The sequence below is a fragment of the Aulonocara stuartgranti genome, assembly GCF_965226115.1.
Source record: "Aulonocara stuartgranti genome assembly, chromosome: 22".
Taxonomy (NCBI): Eukaryota; Metazoa; Chordata; class Actinopteri; order Cichliformes; family Cichlidae; genus Aulonocara; species Aulonocara stuartgranti.
Genome location: NC_138957.1, coordinates 27,986,448 through 28,002,497, shown reverse-complemented (window position 1 = coordinate 28,002,497; position 16,050 = coordinate 27,986,448). Strand labels below are relative to the sequence as shown.

Here is a 16,050-nt window from a genome sequence, read left to right as displayed (position 1 = left end):
GTCAACAGAGCACGTCCCCTTAAAAATTCCATCCAAACCAACGCGTCTTATAGCCGAAAGTATCTCAGGAAACCTCGAAGCAGGACGGTCGCTAACTCACCTTTTAAATTCTTGGGGTTGTTCTGCTTGGTGCGCGGCATCTTTCCGCCTCAGTTCACAGGTGCATCTTGAGGGGTGGGGGGGGGAGTGGCTGTTAACCTTGAGGTGAGTCGACTCCTGAGCAGTCTTGGCACATCTAGAGGGGAATAAACAAACACACACATATACTGTGAATACATCAAGTCTGCAGAGGCCAAACATGAGCTCCACAGATCAATGAGGCACTGTGCAGCCTCTCCTGCTCCCACTTGGCAGCTGTCTGGGAGTCCAGGACAGAGCGGCTGATTGAGCGTGCTCCTCAAACAGGTGCCCGGGTCGGAGTTTTTCCCCCATTTCAGGGCCGCCTTGAAACTACGTGCAGCGCTGCGCGGTGAGGCTCGGCCTGCTCTCTGCCGTCAGAGGGGAGGAGGTGTGAAGACATTCTGTCGATATCAACATAACCCTGCAGCGGCTGCTATCTGCCGCTCTGATCTCGAGGCTGACACAGAAATGATAGAGTTACTGCTCATCACTTTAACGAACGTCAGCGTGGATCTCAAATCATGCAAACTATACAATCCCCCCCCCTCTGAGCGTCAGGCAAAGAAGTGTCAGAGATCTTTCTGTCAAAGTTCAGTCTTGCAGGTCTGCATCCTCCATCGATTGTTTTCGCACTGATATCAATCGATGACCTTTCCCTAAATGGAAGATTAGAAGCTTATTATGGCTGCAATGCAAATTCCAGCTGACAGAAAAAGGTTGGTGTTCAAGTTAAATGTTACCCAGATGTCAAACCCACAGTGCTACCTGACATGCACAAGCAGCCGCAGAGCAAACGCTCCCCCTCTGCGCAGACAGGAAATCACTAAAAATCATGAATAAAACCTCTCATTTAATGGCACCATTAGCCTTCCTTTGCCCTTGCATCATCTCCACCCCAAAACACCCCCCTTACCCCTGCAGGAGACGTGCACGTTGCAGTGAGCAGCAGTGCTTCAGGAATCAAGTCTTTTGTTTCTTCCCCCCTCCTCTCTTCCTCACCAATGTTACATAACACTTACTACAACTGGATGATGATGATGATGGTGATATTTTGTCTCCATACAGTTGGTACATGTGGCGCTAGAGCAATGACATCATCTCACGGTACTCACACTCGCTGCAGCAGGTCGCACAAAAACACATGCAAGCTCGGCTTCAGTAGACGCATGAAGAGGGGCTCCTCGCCGGGTGGTGTTTGAGCGCAGGGGTCGACGGCGCGGACGAGCTAGGGGAGCAGGAGGAGAGAGACGTTTCGTCTGTCTGTCAGTCCGTCTGCCAGCCAGCCTGACTGCTTGCCTGTGTGTTTGTGCGCGCACAGATATGCGAGGAAACACCCCGATACTAACACGAGAGAGAGAGAACGAGAGCGAGGGAGAACAACATACAATGCTGCGTCCCGTTCAGGTGACCAAAGAGTGATGATTTCACACCTGAGGGGCGAAATGCAAAAGCAGCCCCCACTGGCTCTGAGTGCGTTAATCACAAGACTGAGAAATATTAAGCATTAGATGCAGAGCGGGCTGCAGGAGCATGTGTGCTCCGGGTTCATGCAGTGCAGTCATTAGAAGCAGAGCTAAAAAGAAAAAAGGGCATTACTGGCATTTAACTGTGCGCAATGAAGTCAGCAAAAACAATGCGTGGGAATAGCGTATTTTGTGCCTGTTGCAACACGTGAACGCCCTGTGAGGGAGGGCGGAGCCAGGGAAAACCCCTCGCTTGTCGCTGCAACAGCGCTCGAATGGGACGCTTCCCTTTATCCAACAAAATGCAGTCAGATTCCAGTTCAGCCACACACACAAATACACACGTTTGTCACGGCAACAGCGGACACACAAACACACTGAGGAGCAGCAGGTGTAGCTGCTTGGCTTACCTCCAAGTGCAACAGCGGGCACTGCGCAGAGAGGCGACCCCGGCAAGCGCAAGTTTTTTTTTTCTTTTTTTCTGTGCTGCAGGGTCCAAAAACAACACTGCGCAAAAAACAAATAATAAAATAAATGCACAAACAGACTCACACCTCTCCTCTCTCAGTAACAGACCCCCCTTCCTCCTGCTCCTCCTCCCCCTCCTTCTCCCCCCACTCAAAGTTAGCGACGGGCTAAAACCGGGCAACACACACACACAGCTATAAAAGCATGTCGGACTGTCTCCGGCTGCAGCAGCCGAGCTCGACCTTTAGCAGCCGCAAACGCGCGCGGGGGAGCAAAGAGAGCGCGCGGGACGCGGTGATACTCACAGGTGCGGGTTTGGCTCGTGTCAGGGCCGCAGCACACCTTTTAGAGTAAGAAGGGGATCCGCTGTTTTTTCTCCCTTCACCTTCTCTCTCACTTTCTATTGCAGGAAACCGACAGGCCTACTGACGTCAGCGGGGGTCCCGTCTCCGCCTCCCAGCTACGAGGGGTGTCCTCCCAGGCCAGCGGGGGGCTCCCGACGGCCGCCACGTTAGCGCAGGCCCCGACGCCTCCTCGTCGATGCCCCTTCAGTGAGCCGCACCTCCTCCTCTTCCTCCCTGTGCTCGCTCCCTCAACGTCTGCAGGTGAGGCGCCGCATTCCGCGTCGCTTGTTGCAACCCCCCTGCCGGACCCCCACTCAGCCTCTCCTCTGCACATAGCTCAGGACTGACGGTTTTCCCGGAGGTTCCTTGTTGTCAGGTCACGTTGTGCCCCTCCGCCACTACCGGCCGGGCTTCCCCGTGCACTGATCCAGCTGCACGGACGTGAACAGGGGGGTGGGAGGACTTCGTGCACCAGGACCGCTGTCCGTGGCGGTAAACAAAGGAGAGGGATAAACCGTGGTCTGCACGGGTGCCGAACAGCCTCTGAAATGCATACAGTTCAAAATGACTCACCGAGAAGGCCTATTTTATGGGATTTCTTCCTCCACTAACATATAAAGCCACAAACACCAGTGAAAGTGTGGATATTCAGGTGCCTTTGGGTTCCCAGTTACAAACCAAGTGATTTTGTTACCTCATATGGGTTTAATTCCTAGACTGGGAATCTCCATCTGAAACCTAAATCAGATTTGAAACTGTGGGAGATCGGGTTTCAGCCTGTTATGTAATTTAAACCATAAAAAAAATTGATTAAATATTTTCCACAAGCCTCAAAAAGATAGAAAATCTGGAAAAATCTTTTCCTACGTATAATTTAAATATATAGTGACTCGTTTTCTGCAAGCTTTATTTGTTATTGCATGCTCTGTACAATTTTTTATCAGTTACAGATGCTTAAAATTTTAAATTAAAAAAAAAAAAAATATATATATATATATATATATATATATATATATATATATATATATTTTAGTATTTTTCTTATTTGTTTTGCAGATGGGTCTCAATTATTTGTGTCGATAATGTAAAACATCTAAAAATATTATATATTTACATATTTATGTATCTGTATTTTGTATTCAGTGTTAGTTCTTGTGCTTGATCTCCTGACGAATACAAATAATAAAGAAAATAGTCCTATACTAATACTCCAGGGCAGAAATCTATTTTTAGGACTGATTTTGATTTCATATTGTTATTATAAAACTATTAAAGGGTTTCATTAAAGGCCCCTTTTCTGCAGCACAAATACAATGACATTGCTGTACAAAAATTAAAACAACATTGTGTAAAAACAGGAAGCATGCTGCTGCTGCACTTGAGTGAGTAAAATGTTAAATGTGATTTGAATCAGTGGTTTCAGGTGTGTCCTTCCTTCAGTTAGTGTTCATATGTCTGTTTGAAATATGAACATGTCTCTCCAGATATGTACTCTAAGTCTGTAGCTGTAGCATCGAAGGGGCCAGTAAGAGTTTTACTGGCCCTTGTTATATGTGACTTATGATTTCCTCCACAGTAACCTAAAAAGCACCACAGTTCTCCTGAGCTGACAGGGAAAAGTTTGATAAACAATTCATCTCTGCTGGGAGGTTTTCATCTGTTCAATATTCAGGGTTTAATTGATTGTTTGCTGTTTTTATGTGATTGCTTGTGGGTTTTCAAGCATAACAAACCATTTAATGCGGTAATGTCTACGTATCACAATTTGTGACACCGCTTTTCTTTTTTGGATTGATGCGTTCCCTCTAGAAAGTCTCGATAACATGCGTACTACAGACACGATATATATTCAGTTCAGACACTAAAGTTTCAGATTATAGTTCATAAAGCAATTCTTTTGGATTAATTACCCAACATTATCCACTCAAAACTGTATTTAGAAATTTGAGCTAGCCGGCAGTTCGTCAGCAGGAAAGCTAACAGGTGGGCTAGCATTAGCTAACATTAGCTTAAAGAAAAACAAGGTTGAATTTGATCCTGAAAACTAAACACTCCCTCCATTAAACCCTCGCTGATGTAGAATGTAGTTCTCTCTAATAAGAAGCTTGGAAAGCACTGGACTTCTTTACATTTCGTGAAGGCGTTTCACCACTAATTGAGTAGATAATATTTAGGCTGGATGGCTTAGCTATATCAAAGTCGGAAATTCCTTTGTTACAGGAGTTAAAAATTCAATTCAACAAAGCAAATGTACTTTATTAGCAAGGGGTCACCATAGCTGATGGATTCACATATCTGATTATACACAGGAAGCCCCTCCTGACACAGTCCTCCCATTTGTCCAGGCTTTAAGACAAGCATTAGGAGTAAACCAGGAGAGTTTATATCTCTCAGTCTTAAATTGGGAATTTTTGCAAGTTAGCCGAATATGTTAACCATTACACCATATAGCTTAAATAATGCATACATGTGTTTTTTTAAACAGATTTTCTGCCTTTTTTGTTTAATTGCTAATTACATTAAACACTCAAAAATGATGTTGAGCACAGTAAAGAACATGCCAAAGCAACACTGTATAGAAGTGTTGGTCAATTAGAAGCCCACAAATAATACTGACACACACTACAACAAAATAATAATAAATCAAAAAAGGTGCACACAAAATCAAGTTTCTAATAATCTTCACCCTCGAAGGAGTTTTAAGAAGAATAATTTTTGGTCACCAAATAATATTTACCAAATTATCGATGTATATGTGAACAGGGCTTAAGCAGTATATGTACAGTACTGTATTTTCACCAGGAAAATGAGAACTAGGTTTAGCTATTTAATTTAATGTACAAACATCAATGGAAATGCACTATAAAAGGCAAAAACAGAGTCTGTATAATCCTAATGAGCTTGAAAGTCCATATTTGGTATGACCTCCTTCACTCTCCAACACAGCCTGAACCTCTTAGTTAAGCTTCCTTGTCATTTCTTTAAGTAGTCTTCAGGAAAAGTGCTCCAGGCTTCTTGAAGCTAATTCAAAGCTCTTCTCTGAATCTTGTCTGCCTTTTGTTCTGTTTTCTGTCAAAATGACTCCACAGTGCTTCAGTACTGGTGAGATGCGGGCTGGCCAATCCACGACTGATAGTGTTTCGTTGTATGTTTTTCTATCCAGGTATGCTTTTACTCTACTGGCACTGTGTTTGGGCTAACTGTCATGCTGTAAAATGAAGCTACTGCCTAATATAACACAAAGAAATCAGACTTTTGCACGGTACTGGAAGTGTACATTTAAATTTAAAAAACTATAACAAATTAAAATATTTCAAAACTTTTCCACACCTGCCTGACAGAAAATCTCCAGCATTTTGTTGCATATTTTTAAACATCTCAGCTTCCTCAGGAGATAGCGCCTGCTCACCCACCTGTTGTATAAAGGCTGTTTGTATCTTCCAGTTCTGCCAGCCTGTTGTCAATGCGCACACCCCATCATCACATCAACATCCTGTGTTTTTGGCCACCCATTTCCTTCTAAAGCTGAACTTTTGTTTAACCCTAGCATGCTAAACTTATCACGGGGGAAGAACTACCCAAATACATATTGTTTTTTATTTTCTCGTCCTCAACATGAGCTCGTTGGACCTCACTTGGAATTGTTCACTAGGCGTCACATTCCTTGCATAAAATTCAACCCATGTCCGTCGCATAGAAATCAGTCCACCAGCTAATGAAGGCAACCAAGAGATTTAAGTAATAGCTCTCCTTTTTTAAACAAATTCATATACATTGGCAATAAACTGCATTATTAAAAAGAAGATGAAAAAAATATTCTTACCATAAATATTTTTTGTTGATTTTTGAGTTAAATTCCTCACTAAATGCAGTTAATGAACAATAACAGCTAATGTGACCTAATGAGACCGAACCTGACAGGAACGGTAAGTTAAACTACTGCCTTTGTGTTTGTTTAACAGAAATAATACAAAACGTATAAATCTCTCTCTACAGTGTCAAATGTGCTATGTCTTACATGACCTTTGTGATTCCACACTCTCTTTTACACACAGCTTTTAACTCACATTTTCCACTGCAGCTTCATCTTTGCGAGCCATTTAGGTGACGAGAAACCTGCAAGCATGGAGGGAAATTTTACTTCTTGCTCAGTTTCCTTTAATAAGCATGAAACAATAATGCTACATGTTCTCACAGCCCACTCAGGCACACACAGAGGTCTGTGGAGCAACACAAACCGTTAAAACGACTCTAATGATATATTTTATTATTATTTATTTAGGCTGTGGGTGTTTTAACGTGATCCGCAGCAGAACGCTCTGCAGCAGTTGCCTGGGTGCACTGGTGTTGTTATTTTTATCCCATGTCTGTATTCCTGGCTCCACAGTCACGGTGAGTGTGAGTTGGTCCAGCCCAGCAATGATACATCACTGAATGCAAAAGGTCATGCTATTTTTATTTTTTTACCCCATGCACCAAAATAGCTCTCAGATAAATGCATAAATAAAATGAATAATTTCGCCCGGTAACCAGTTGTTTGAAGTGCATTAGGAAAGCAAGTTTATGTCTAAGAAGCCTCCTGGTATAATTTCCATCCTATTGCAACAGTGTATTAAAAAAAAGAAGATGACAATGAGATAAAATGCATCTTCAACTCATTGTTCAATATGTCAGTAGCTGCATATGCTGCAAAAAGTCTCTGAGAAACACACCACCACTCGAAGAAACTTTGCTGCAGTGAGGCAAATCTACCCATTAATAAGTTATTTTGTGACAGCCGCCCACCACCATATCACAGGCTTCCTGCAGTCTGCAGAGTAGGACTCCTGGCTCAGTTCAGCTTTATGACTCACCTGTTTCAACTGTAACAACTTAAAATGGCACATTTGAATAGTGGAACTTTTTTTTCTGCAAGGAGAGGAACAAATTGTTGTCTTTTCACAGTCAGATCTGAAAATTGCTGCAGTGATTCTGTGCGGTTCATCTTCTGTGAATGAACGAGGGCTGTCGTGAAGGTGATTCGGTTCCTCTCTCTTGAATACAACAAGGCTTGTCAATTAACAGCTAAAATGGCAGCGGCTGCTGTTGCAAAGGATTCTCATTCTTCTCTATGAGACTGCTGTCTGTACACTCTCATTAAAACTGAAATGTTTTGGGGTTTTCAGCTCAAGATGAATATAGCGAGGAGGGTATGGTGTGTGTGTGTTTACATAACCACATTTTTCCCGAGAAGATAGCTTGTTTGGTTTGAGCTAACCAAACGCCAAGAGTAGAACAACTGTTTATGAACTGAGCCCTCAGATGCATCCGTGTTAGCCAAAGTCAATGCAAGCAGGGATCCAATAAAAAGAATAATAATTTTGTGGTTGTAGCTAGAGCCGATCCACGTGTGTCTCTAAAGATCAGCAGAAATGTGTTATTAGCCTGGAAGGTTGTTTAGATTTATAGTATTACAACGGGTGAAGGCAGAAATCGCTGTTGCAGACCTATCAAACAAATAAAAACCTGAATGAATTGTGACTGCTGGATTAAGTATACTGAAGTGTATGTAATCTGCTTGTAAAGACAGTTGATCGTGCCGACAGAGGTTTGCACTGGCTATAGTGAAAAACTGCTTCTTATTGCCTGTTTGTCTAAGTCCCCCCCCCCCCCCCGGGTTTCTTAGTCAGTTTTTCTGAGGGGGCACAGTTTCACAATTACAAGGTATTGTCACGAAAGCTTAAAATTCATCATGCAAATCTACTTGTAGCGTAGGTTCTATCTGATTAGGTGTGAATTGACTTGTTTGGTTCATTCGCTTTAAAAAGGCCCTACACTCATGAGGAAAAGGGTTTTTACAGGACTGTAAGCAAGCTTGTGAGCGCCGCTGACCCTGTTTGAAAACGCCAAGATCTGTGTTTGAGCTTTTCTAGACAGATAGAAACTGAGGCATGTGCAAATGATGACATGGGCAGCTTTGTTTGTTTCCTATTCTTTTTATTTAGCTGATAGATTCCAATTTATATACAATTGTTTAGCAGAGAATCATCTCTTAAACAAAAGTTAATCATGGGCATCCACAGGGTTCTGTGTTGGGACCGATTCTTTTTATGTTAAACATGCTTCCTTTAGGTGAAAACTGCATCAATTATCCATCTAACCCGATCGCACATGGGTTAGTTAAACTACAGAGATGTCCAAAAGACGTCTGGGGGCTGTGTGACATTATATTTGGCTCTAGGGTTGTCATTATAGTAGCATTTCAAACTTGATAGCATAACCCAAGAAAATACTCAATACCATGTGTGATGCCACACATTGGCTGCATTGTTCTAGTCTTCTATAAAATCTAGAATAACACAAACAATGACAGCAGTTTTCATATGTTGCCTTATATGGTGAACAAAATACAGGATTGTGTTTATTATAGATAATAAACACAATCCTGTATTTTGTTCACCTTTATATATGTGACAAATATGTTAAGATATTTTACGATTTTAAGAAAATAAACAGGTAATGCTGTGTAACTGTCATTGCAAGTCAAATAGGGTAATAATTGTGTTATCATGGTAAAATAACACCTATTATGGAAGCTTGTATACGCAGTTTAAAAAAAGCAAACCGGGTTTAACTAAGTCTTATCTCAATATTTTAACTTCCTGACTAAGTAACTCCAAATTTGCACCTACTTATGAGTAATGGCCTTCTCCTGTGAATTGGACCCAGATTCTCAGTTTCTTGCTTTTCCTGTTTAAATAAATCAGGATGAGCTCATCGTGGTCTGATGTTGACTTCATTTCTATCACAGTGGGGTTTTTTTTTTTTGAGTTGCATTTGGTTTATGTTTACATTAGACAGAAAGATCTGATCTGGAAATTTCTGAATTTTGTGTTGCTTTTCGACGACACACAGTGTGTAATGGCTTTTAGTCTAATTCTTAAGATACACAACTTGGAATTTGGAAATAATTTGTAATTTTTAAATTGACATGTCTAAATACCAAACTGACATTTTGACTCTTGGGTTGTCAAAAAATGTTTAATTAGCAGAAACATGCTTTCCTAATTTAATAATGGTACCAAAAGGCAGGGCTGTTACCGGCTGTTTTACTCCTACATCACTAGCCGCCACCTTACTGACAACTTAACAGGTGGCTAATGTGGTTATTGGAGATCTGCTAACAGTTAAATGGCTAACAGTAACATGTGTGCCAGCCAGCCTCACCTTAATGAAAACAAATACTTCAGTGATGCTGAAAGAGGAACTTTACAAAATTTCTCATAAAGTGTTGTTTAGTGTTGTGAATGTTACTTTCAGCTGCTAGAGAGTAGTGTGGCCAGGGAAGTTGTGCTTCTGCTGGAGGAAGTATAGCCAGCAGTGTTGGTATCGATAATGCTGTAAATGAGTGTCTGATAGACACTAATCAATACTAAAAATTACTGAGTATTGATTTTTTTTAACAACCCTATTTGGCTGTAGAAATCTTTGAATCATGGTGTAAACAAGAAACTCACTCTGAATGTCAGTTCCTTGCCCTTCTGTACTACCGGCTAGATAGTCCTTTCTTATCCAAATCGAAGGTCAGAAGGAAACAGAGTTTGAAAACTTGACCCTACATACCTTAAAGATAATGCAAATCAACTCAGGAAGGATCTAAGACTCAAGCAGGCTCCCTTTCTGTCTCATTTCCATCTCTCTGAATGTAATTATTGAATACAGGTTTTTTTTGTTTTTTTTATTTTTGCCCGTATTCGCTGTGGGGTTTCATTTGGCAGCATAAAATCCTGCCAAATGAAACATGCTGAGCCAACTGCTGTGCTGACCCCTTGTGAATGAGGGAGCAGCCCAAAGTAGCTTGAGTTCCCTGACATTCCCAAACTCTGCCAAGTCAGATCAACCTCTGACAGGCTAGCAGGATGATTGCACTTTACATTAAAAGAATAAGACTGCTTCAATTGCTCCTGTATCAGTGTTAGTGAATGGCGGCAGGGCTATTAATATCCTGGAGTGGCTAGAAAAAATAAATAAAAGCACAGCTGCCCACAACTGTCCTCCTGAACAATAGGCTCTTATGTAAAGGGAAGGCACTGCTGTGTGTGTCCTTCTGTAACCCATGTTCATGGGGTTTCTTGAGATGTTTTTCTTTGTTTCTCTTCGTTTAAAAAAATAGATATTTACTGAATGCGACCTTCCAAAGAAAGAGTGTATTCATAAGGGAATGCCTGAGTGTCCTATTTCTCTTGGCACACAGAGAGGCATTTGGATAAAGATTTATGTCGCTGAAGTATTTATAGGTTGCTGTCCTTTCATTCCCTCCCCCCCTCTTCATTTCTCAGTACACTTCCCATTTCCACATAAACACCCTATACAACTACAGTACAATGGTTTTGGCGCCCAGGCTGTCCTGTGGAGACAAGCTGTGCGTCACACGCATATCACCCCGGACCGGTTTTCCACTTGAGCACCATTACAGAGTCAGGAAGCCGAGTGCAAACGATTCCATCTACATTTCAGGATTTTCCAATTAAAGGTGCCATGCATGGTTGTAAAAGGCAAATTTTAAGGCTGTAATGTCACCTGTTCTCAGACTAATTTGTGTCCATGCAGGATCCTTGGGCACAGCAGGGTGGTTTTAAATGTAACTCACTGGTTTGTATCCTCCCCAGCACTACTAAAAGGTGGGGTGTGCACATTGCTGGAAGCTTTGTTTACAACACATCATATGATATTACATAACTGAGGCTGTTGCTACGGCAACACCAGGACTCCACCCCTTCCCTACCCAACCAGACTTTGGACACACACATGTGTACATGCACACATACACACACTTTTTTGGACTAACAGGACCGCACGACTTAACATCCTAACAAGACGGCCTCTCTCTGGTGGCTGGAAATCCTCCTTCCTAAGAGATATTTAACAGTCACCCGGAGGAGAAACATCTTTCCGCTATGATGGCTCACCGCGGTGTTGTTTGATAAACAAATTAAACATTCACCACATTTTACTACCTGCGCAGGAACAGTCCTGTTATTTATGGCTTTTAACCAGAGCACAGCCAACAGAACAAAAAAAAAGAAAAGAAAAAGTGATGTAAGCTCTCAACCCGTACAATGCGCGTGTTGTCAGCGGGTGAATGGCAACCGTGTGTGTCAGCTTTCATTACTGTGTGTAAGCAATCAGCTCAGCCAGATGAATTCAAGGTCAGGGAGGCACTCCTGGCTTCCTGAGCCATACAATAACAGACTTCCCCACATAAGAGCTGTCTCTTTGTGTTGAAAGGTACAGCACTGAGTACTCTCTCAGCTCTCAGCACTGTCTCAAAGCGCCATTCACGTCTGACAGTTCAGCAAGAAGGCTTCTGTTCCAGGTTACAATGATCCCGCTCCCCATGGAGTCGGGCTTCTCAAAGTTTTGATCACATCTGACATATTTTAAAAATTGTTTGTAATGTGTCTGTCCAGAGAGATTTGGCTTGGTAATTTTATCGCCTTCCTGCTTATTTAAATAAGAGACGATGTTGGACTGCAGCAGTGACAATACAAACAATGAGAGCTTAAAGCTTACAGTAGATTATGCAGTGAACATTTCATTGGAAGCTGAAATGTGAACACGATTAATTGTTATGCATAATAACCAGTTGCTGGGGAAAAGTGGTTATTGAAAAATAGTTTCTGGTGGTTGCAAGCGGATTGCTGCGTTTGCCTGTAGTTTGCATGGAAGACGTCGACCTTTCTGTAAACACTCGCCAAATACCAGCCAAACGGAGCATGTTCAACTCTAAACTAAAAGTTGTGTCTCAGTGCAGTAACCAGTGTTCTTCAAAATGTGCAACTTTTACTTTGAAGGCAGAGTGGGGCACTTATAGAAGAATCATCCTTGGCGAGCTACCAATGCATAGCAAACATGAACAACTTGGTGCCAGGTTCCTCAGCTTTGAATACCTTCTAACAAATCATAACAGCATAAACGTGTGGATCAATGTCTTCATATCAAACTGTTGGACAGTTGAGGCTTTCAGCCTACTTCTTCCAGGAAACAAGGAAATGATGTATCTTCATAGAGCTTCCTGATTGGCAGAGGTAACTCGAAACTTTGAATTACTGTTTTAAAATGTAAAATTTATAAATTAAAAATGTTGAGATGTGGATGAATTTTTCTTTTCAGTGGAAGAAACAAGGTTTCAGAGGGTCTAAACAATGACATGGTTAGTGGTCATGTGATTAGCCATCATATGACTTCAAAACCTTAAGAGAGGGTATTCAAAAACAGCCATGGTGACATTAACCACCAGTTTTGAACTCGCATTTTGAAGCTTCAGCATCGGCATGTTGTTTTTTTGGAGGTAGATTTTACCTTATATGGAATAAAGTGTGGAGCTCTTAAATATCAGCTAAGATTTGCCAGCTCCATTCATAAACTGTACTGGTGTAACCCACAGACACACACATATCTGTTAATAAGTTGGCAAGTTTTAGACTAAAAAAAAAAAAAAAAAAATCCCAGAACTTCTCTCACCAAAAGTAAAGTACAATCTCCCGGGATGGTCTGCTCCCCATAGTGAGCCGTAACACCAGCGAGATAATCCGTTAACACGCTCCAAAAGGCTCCAGCAGCAATCCAGTGAATGAGGCCGATCAGCTCACTTGCCAGTGAGTCAGGAGACCTGTCAAACAGCAAGGCACACCCATAAGTCGATTAGCAACTCTGAGTTGTTTTGAAAGGGAAAACTTTCCATAGAGGCGGAAGTGTTTTTATTAGGCTGTAAACATGCTTTTTAATGGTATGATGTTGCACTTTTAACATTAGACTATGGAAATTCAATCTTTTTTTTTCAAAAGGCCAGAAAAGGAACTGCAGTTTTTGTCACTTCAGTGTTGGCTTCACTTTTAAACTCTGGAGGTTGTCCTCTGTCTGCACACCAGCACACACAGTTTGAGAATCACTATCATGGTCTTCCTCTTCTTCTGCTTTCAGCTGCTCCTTTTGGGGACTCCCACAGCAGATCATCTTCCTCCTCGATCACACCGACCCTCTGCATATACTCCTTCCATGTCCTTTGTGTGTTTTTTGTCCATTATATCGACTGTCCCTCCCGGTCCCTCTGATATACTCATTTCAGATGTTCTGTTTGGTTAAATGGCCATAAGCGTGGATGTGAGCATAACTGGTTCTCCCTCCTCCCTGTTTTAGCTGTGCGATAATCTAATGACCTGTCCAGGATGTAGCCTGACACAGCAAAGATAAGATATATTTTATCTGAAAAGTGAGGAAATTCCTGTGACACAGCGGCCAAACAGATTAAACACAACTTATAACAAAAAATACAAATAATAATACAAAAAATAAATTCTCAGTAATAAAAATTATATTAAAGAAAGCTTCTTAATAACTAAAAATCTAAATAAAATACCATAAAAGTATATGAAAAACAATAAATGTAATGCAATCTAAAGAGCTATTTATAAATCAGGAAAGCAAAATAAAATTGTGGAAACGACTTACTAAATGTAAGACAATGTAAGGATAAGAAAATGATATCTGTAAGCAAACGGATCTATTAATCAATATGGATTATTTTACATCCACAGCTTGTGCTGCCTTTTGGTGTTTAGAAGAATTTAACTGTATTTATGTAGCTCTAAATCACAACAACAGTTGCCTCAAGGCGCCTCATATTAAAGTTGAAGTTGAAGACAGAGAGACCCCCACAATCAGATGACCCTGTGTGATCAATGACTTTGGTGACAGTGGGAAGGAAAAACTCCCTTTTAATAGGAAAAAAACCTCTGGCAGAACCGGGCTCAGGAAGGAAGTTTTATTTTGTTATTACGTGCCATGATTTGTATTTTTTCCTGTTACTCACAGCAGTATATGAGGCTATAATTCACCCCAGACCTGACATGAAGCAATCTGTTCAGCAACTTTGATACTGAGAGTACGTGAGGATAAAAATCAGTAACACTGATCTAATTAACTTTAAGTTTAGAGCCTGTGGACTGTTCGATAGTAATACCAAAGACTTTCAGAGGACCACATCTGCGAAATCGTAGGCTTTGGCACACAGCTGCCAACAGCTGGAGGACACATCTTAAAATTAAGGTACATTTTTCTCCTTTACTCAAGTCCCAACACTAAAAAGATGGCATGTGTCCTTCCTTTTAAAATGTTCCAAAACTACCCATCACTTTCTTTCTTATGATACAATTAGCAAACCCCCACCTCTGTCCCTTTAAAAAGAAAAACCAACAACCCAAAAGGTACTCATTACTCAAACAGATACTTGGAGCATGATTTGTTTCTGCTTTCCTTTCAAGCCACCAGTTGTTATTCCTTTTTTCCCCACTCACTAACCTACATCTTTAGCATCATCAGGAATTTTTTGTAATGAAAATGGCACCACGAATGCAGAAGAATTACAAAGGCTGGGAATTTACACAATAAGTCACAGGCTGCAATATGAAGTGTTACCGAGCTACTTTAGGTTTCTTACAAGGGACAATAACACAATATATACAGCCTGTATATAAAAGGTGGACATGAGTATCCATCCCTCACTCGTCTGGTTTTCAAAATGCCAAAATGGTAAAACCCCTCAGCTCCAGGCTTCATAACAGGAACCAGAGGTGGATGGCGTGGTGGCTGCGTTCATCTTTTATAATTAAATCAAGTTAGAATTAGTTCTCCTTGGCTAATATTCTGATTGGTCCTGTGTGGAATAGGTAATTTGTCTCACAGAAACAGAAATTAACCCTGGGATTGTCTTGCTTTTGCAGACATCTCTTGGCAATTTCTAATTGAACTCTCCCAAAAGTCTCATTCACAGATCCAAAAATATTTATCATCCATCCATTTTCTTCTGCTTATCCGGGGCCATGTTGCGGGGGCAGCATGAAAAACAGAGAAGCCAAAACCTCTCTCTCCCCAGCCACTTCCTCCAGTTTATCCGAGGAAACACCCAGGCGTTCCCTGCCAAGAGATATAATCTCTCCAGTGTGTCCTGGGTCTATCCCGGGGACTCGTTCCAGTAGAACATCGCCACAACATCTCGCCCAGGATGCATCAAATAGCCGAGCCACCACAACTGGCTCTCCTTCAGTGTGGAAGAGTAGCCTTTGAATGACTGAGCGCTTTACCCTAACTCTAAGGGTGTTGAACCTTGATTGATTAGTTGAACCTCAGATGCAGGAGCAACAATGCGGTTTCTTTATCCTCTTGAGAATATCTGAAGGCTGACGGTAATTTGCCCAAGCAGTCTACATGTGTTTTTTTGGACTTCTGTGGAGAAATATTCACCATTAAAAATTAAGTTTATGTTAGTTGAACCTTTCTCAGTATACCTATGTCATCCATCATGGTGTGCTGAGCTGCGCAGTGATTGCATGATAAGAGTCTCAAAGCTAGACAGCTCAGAGTAATCGAGCACTGTGGTCAGAAACTGACGTCTCTACCTATTTAAATGTTTGTGCAAACCGTCTTGGTTAAAGCTGGGAATACCTCAAGTAAAAGCCACCTTTTACGCTGACTTTAAGCGTTGTACAGCATGTGGAGTTGACGGTGGAAAGATGTCACAGAGATTGTTCACTCTGCTCTAATCCATGCTGACAAAGAAATCACCTTAGCCAGCGTTAAACACAGCCCTCCTTGGAAAATATATGGCTGAGGTAAGC

The 16,050-nt window shown here is 41.6% G+C and overlaps 1 protein-coding gene across 4 annotated transcripts in view; it reads right to left on the bottom strand.

Annotated features, from left to right (window-relative positions):
• Positions 1-2,467, bottom strand: part of hivep1 (HIVEP zinc finger 1) — a 65,767-nt gene extending 63,300 nt beyond the window's left edge. The window contains exons 1-3 of one of the 4 annotated variants that reach the window (XM_082521303.1): positions 2,357-2,467; positions 1,994-2,090; positions 101-235 (exon numbers count right to left, since the gene is read on the bottom strand). In XM_082521303.1, coding sequence (XP_082377429.1) covers positions 101-140 — 40 coding nt within the window. In that variant the 5' untranslated portion in view covers positions 141-235; positions 1,994-2,090; positions 2,357-2,467. The other 3 variants (XM_082521301.1, XM_082521302.1, XM_082521304.1) reach the window with 3 other exon arrangements.
• Between the last annotated feature and the right edge of the window lie 13,583 nt (positions 2,468-16,050).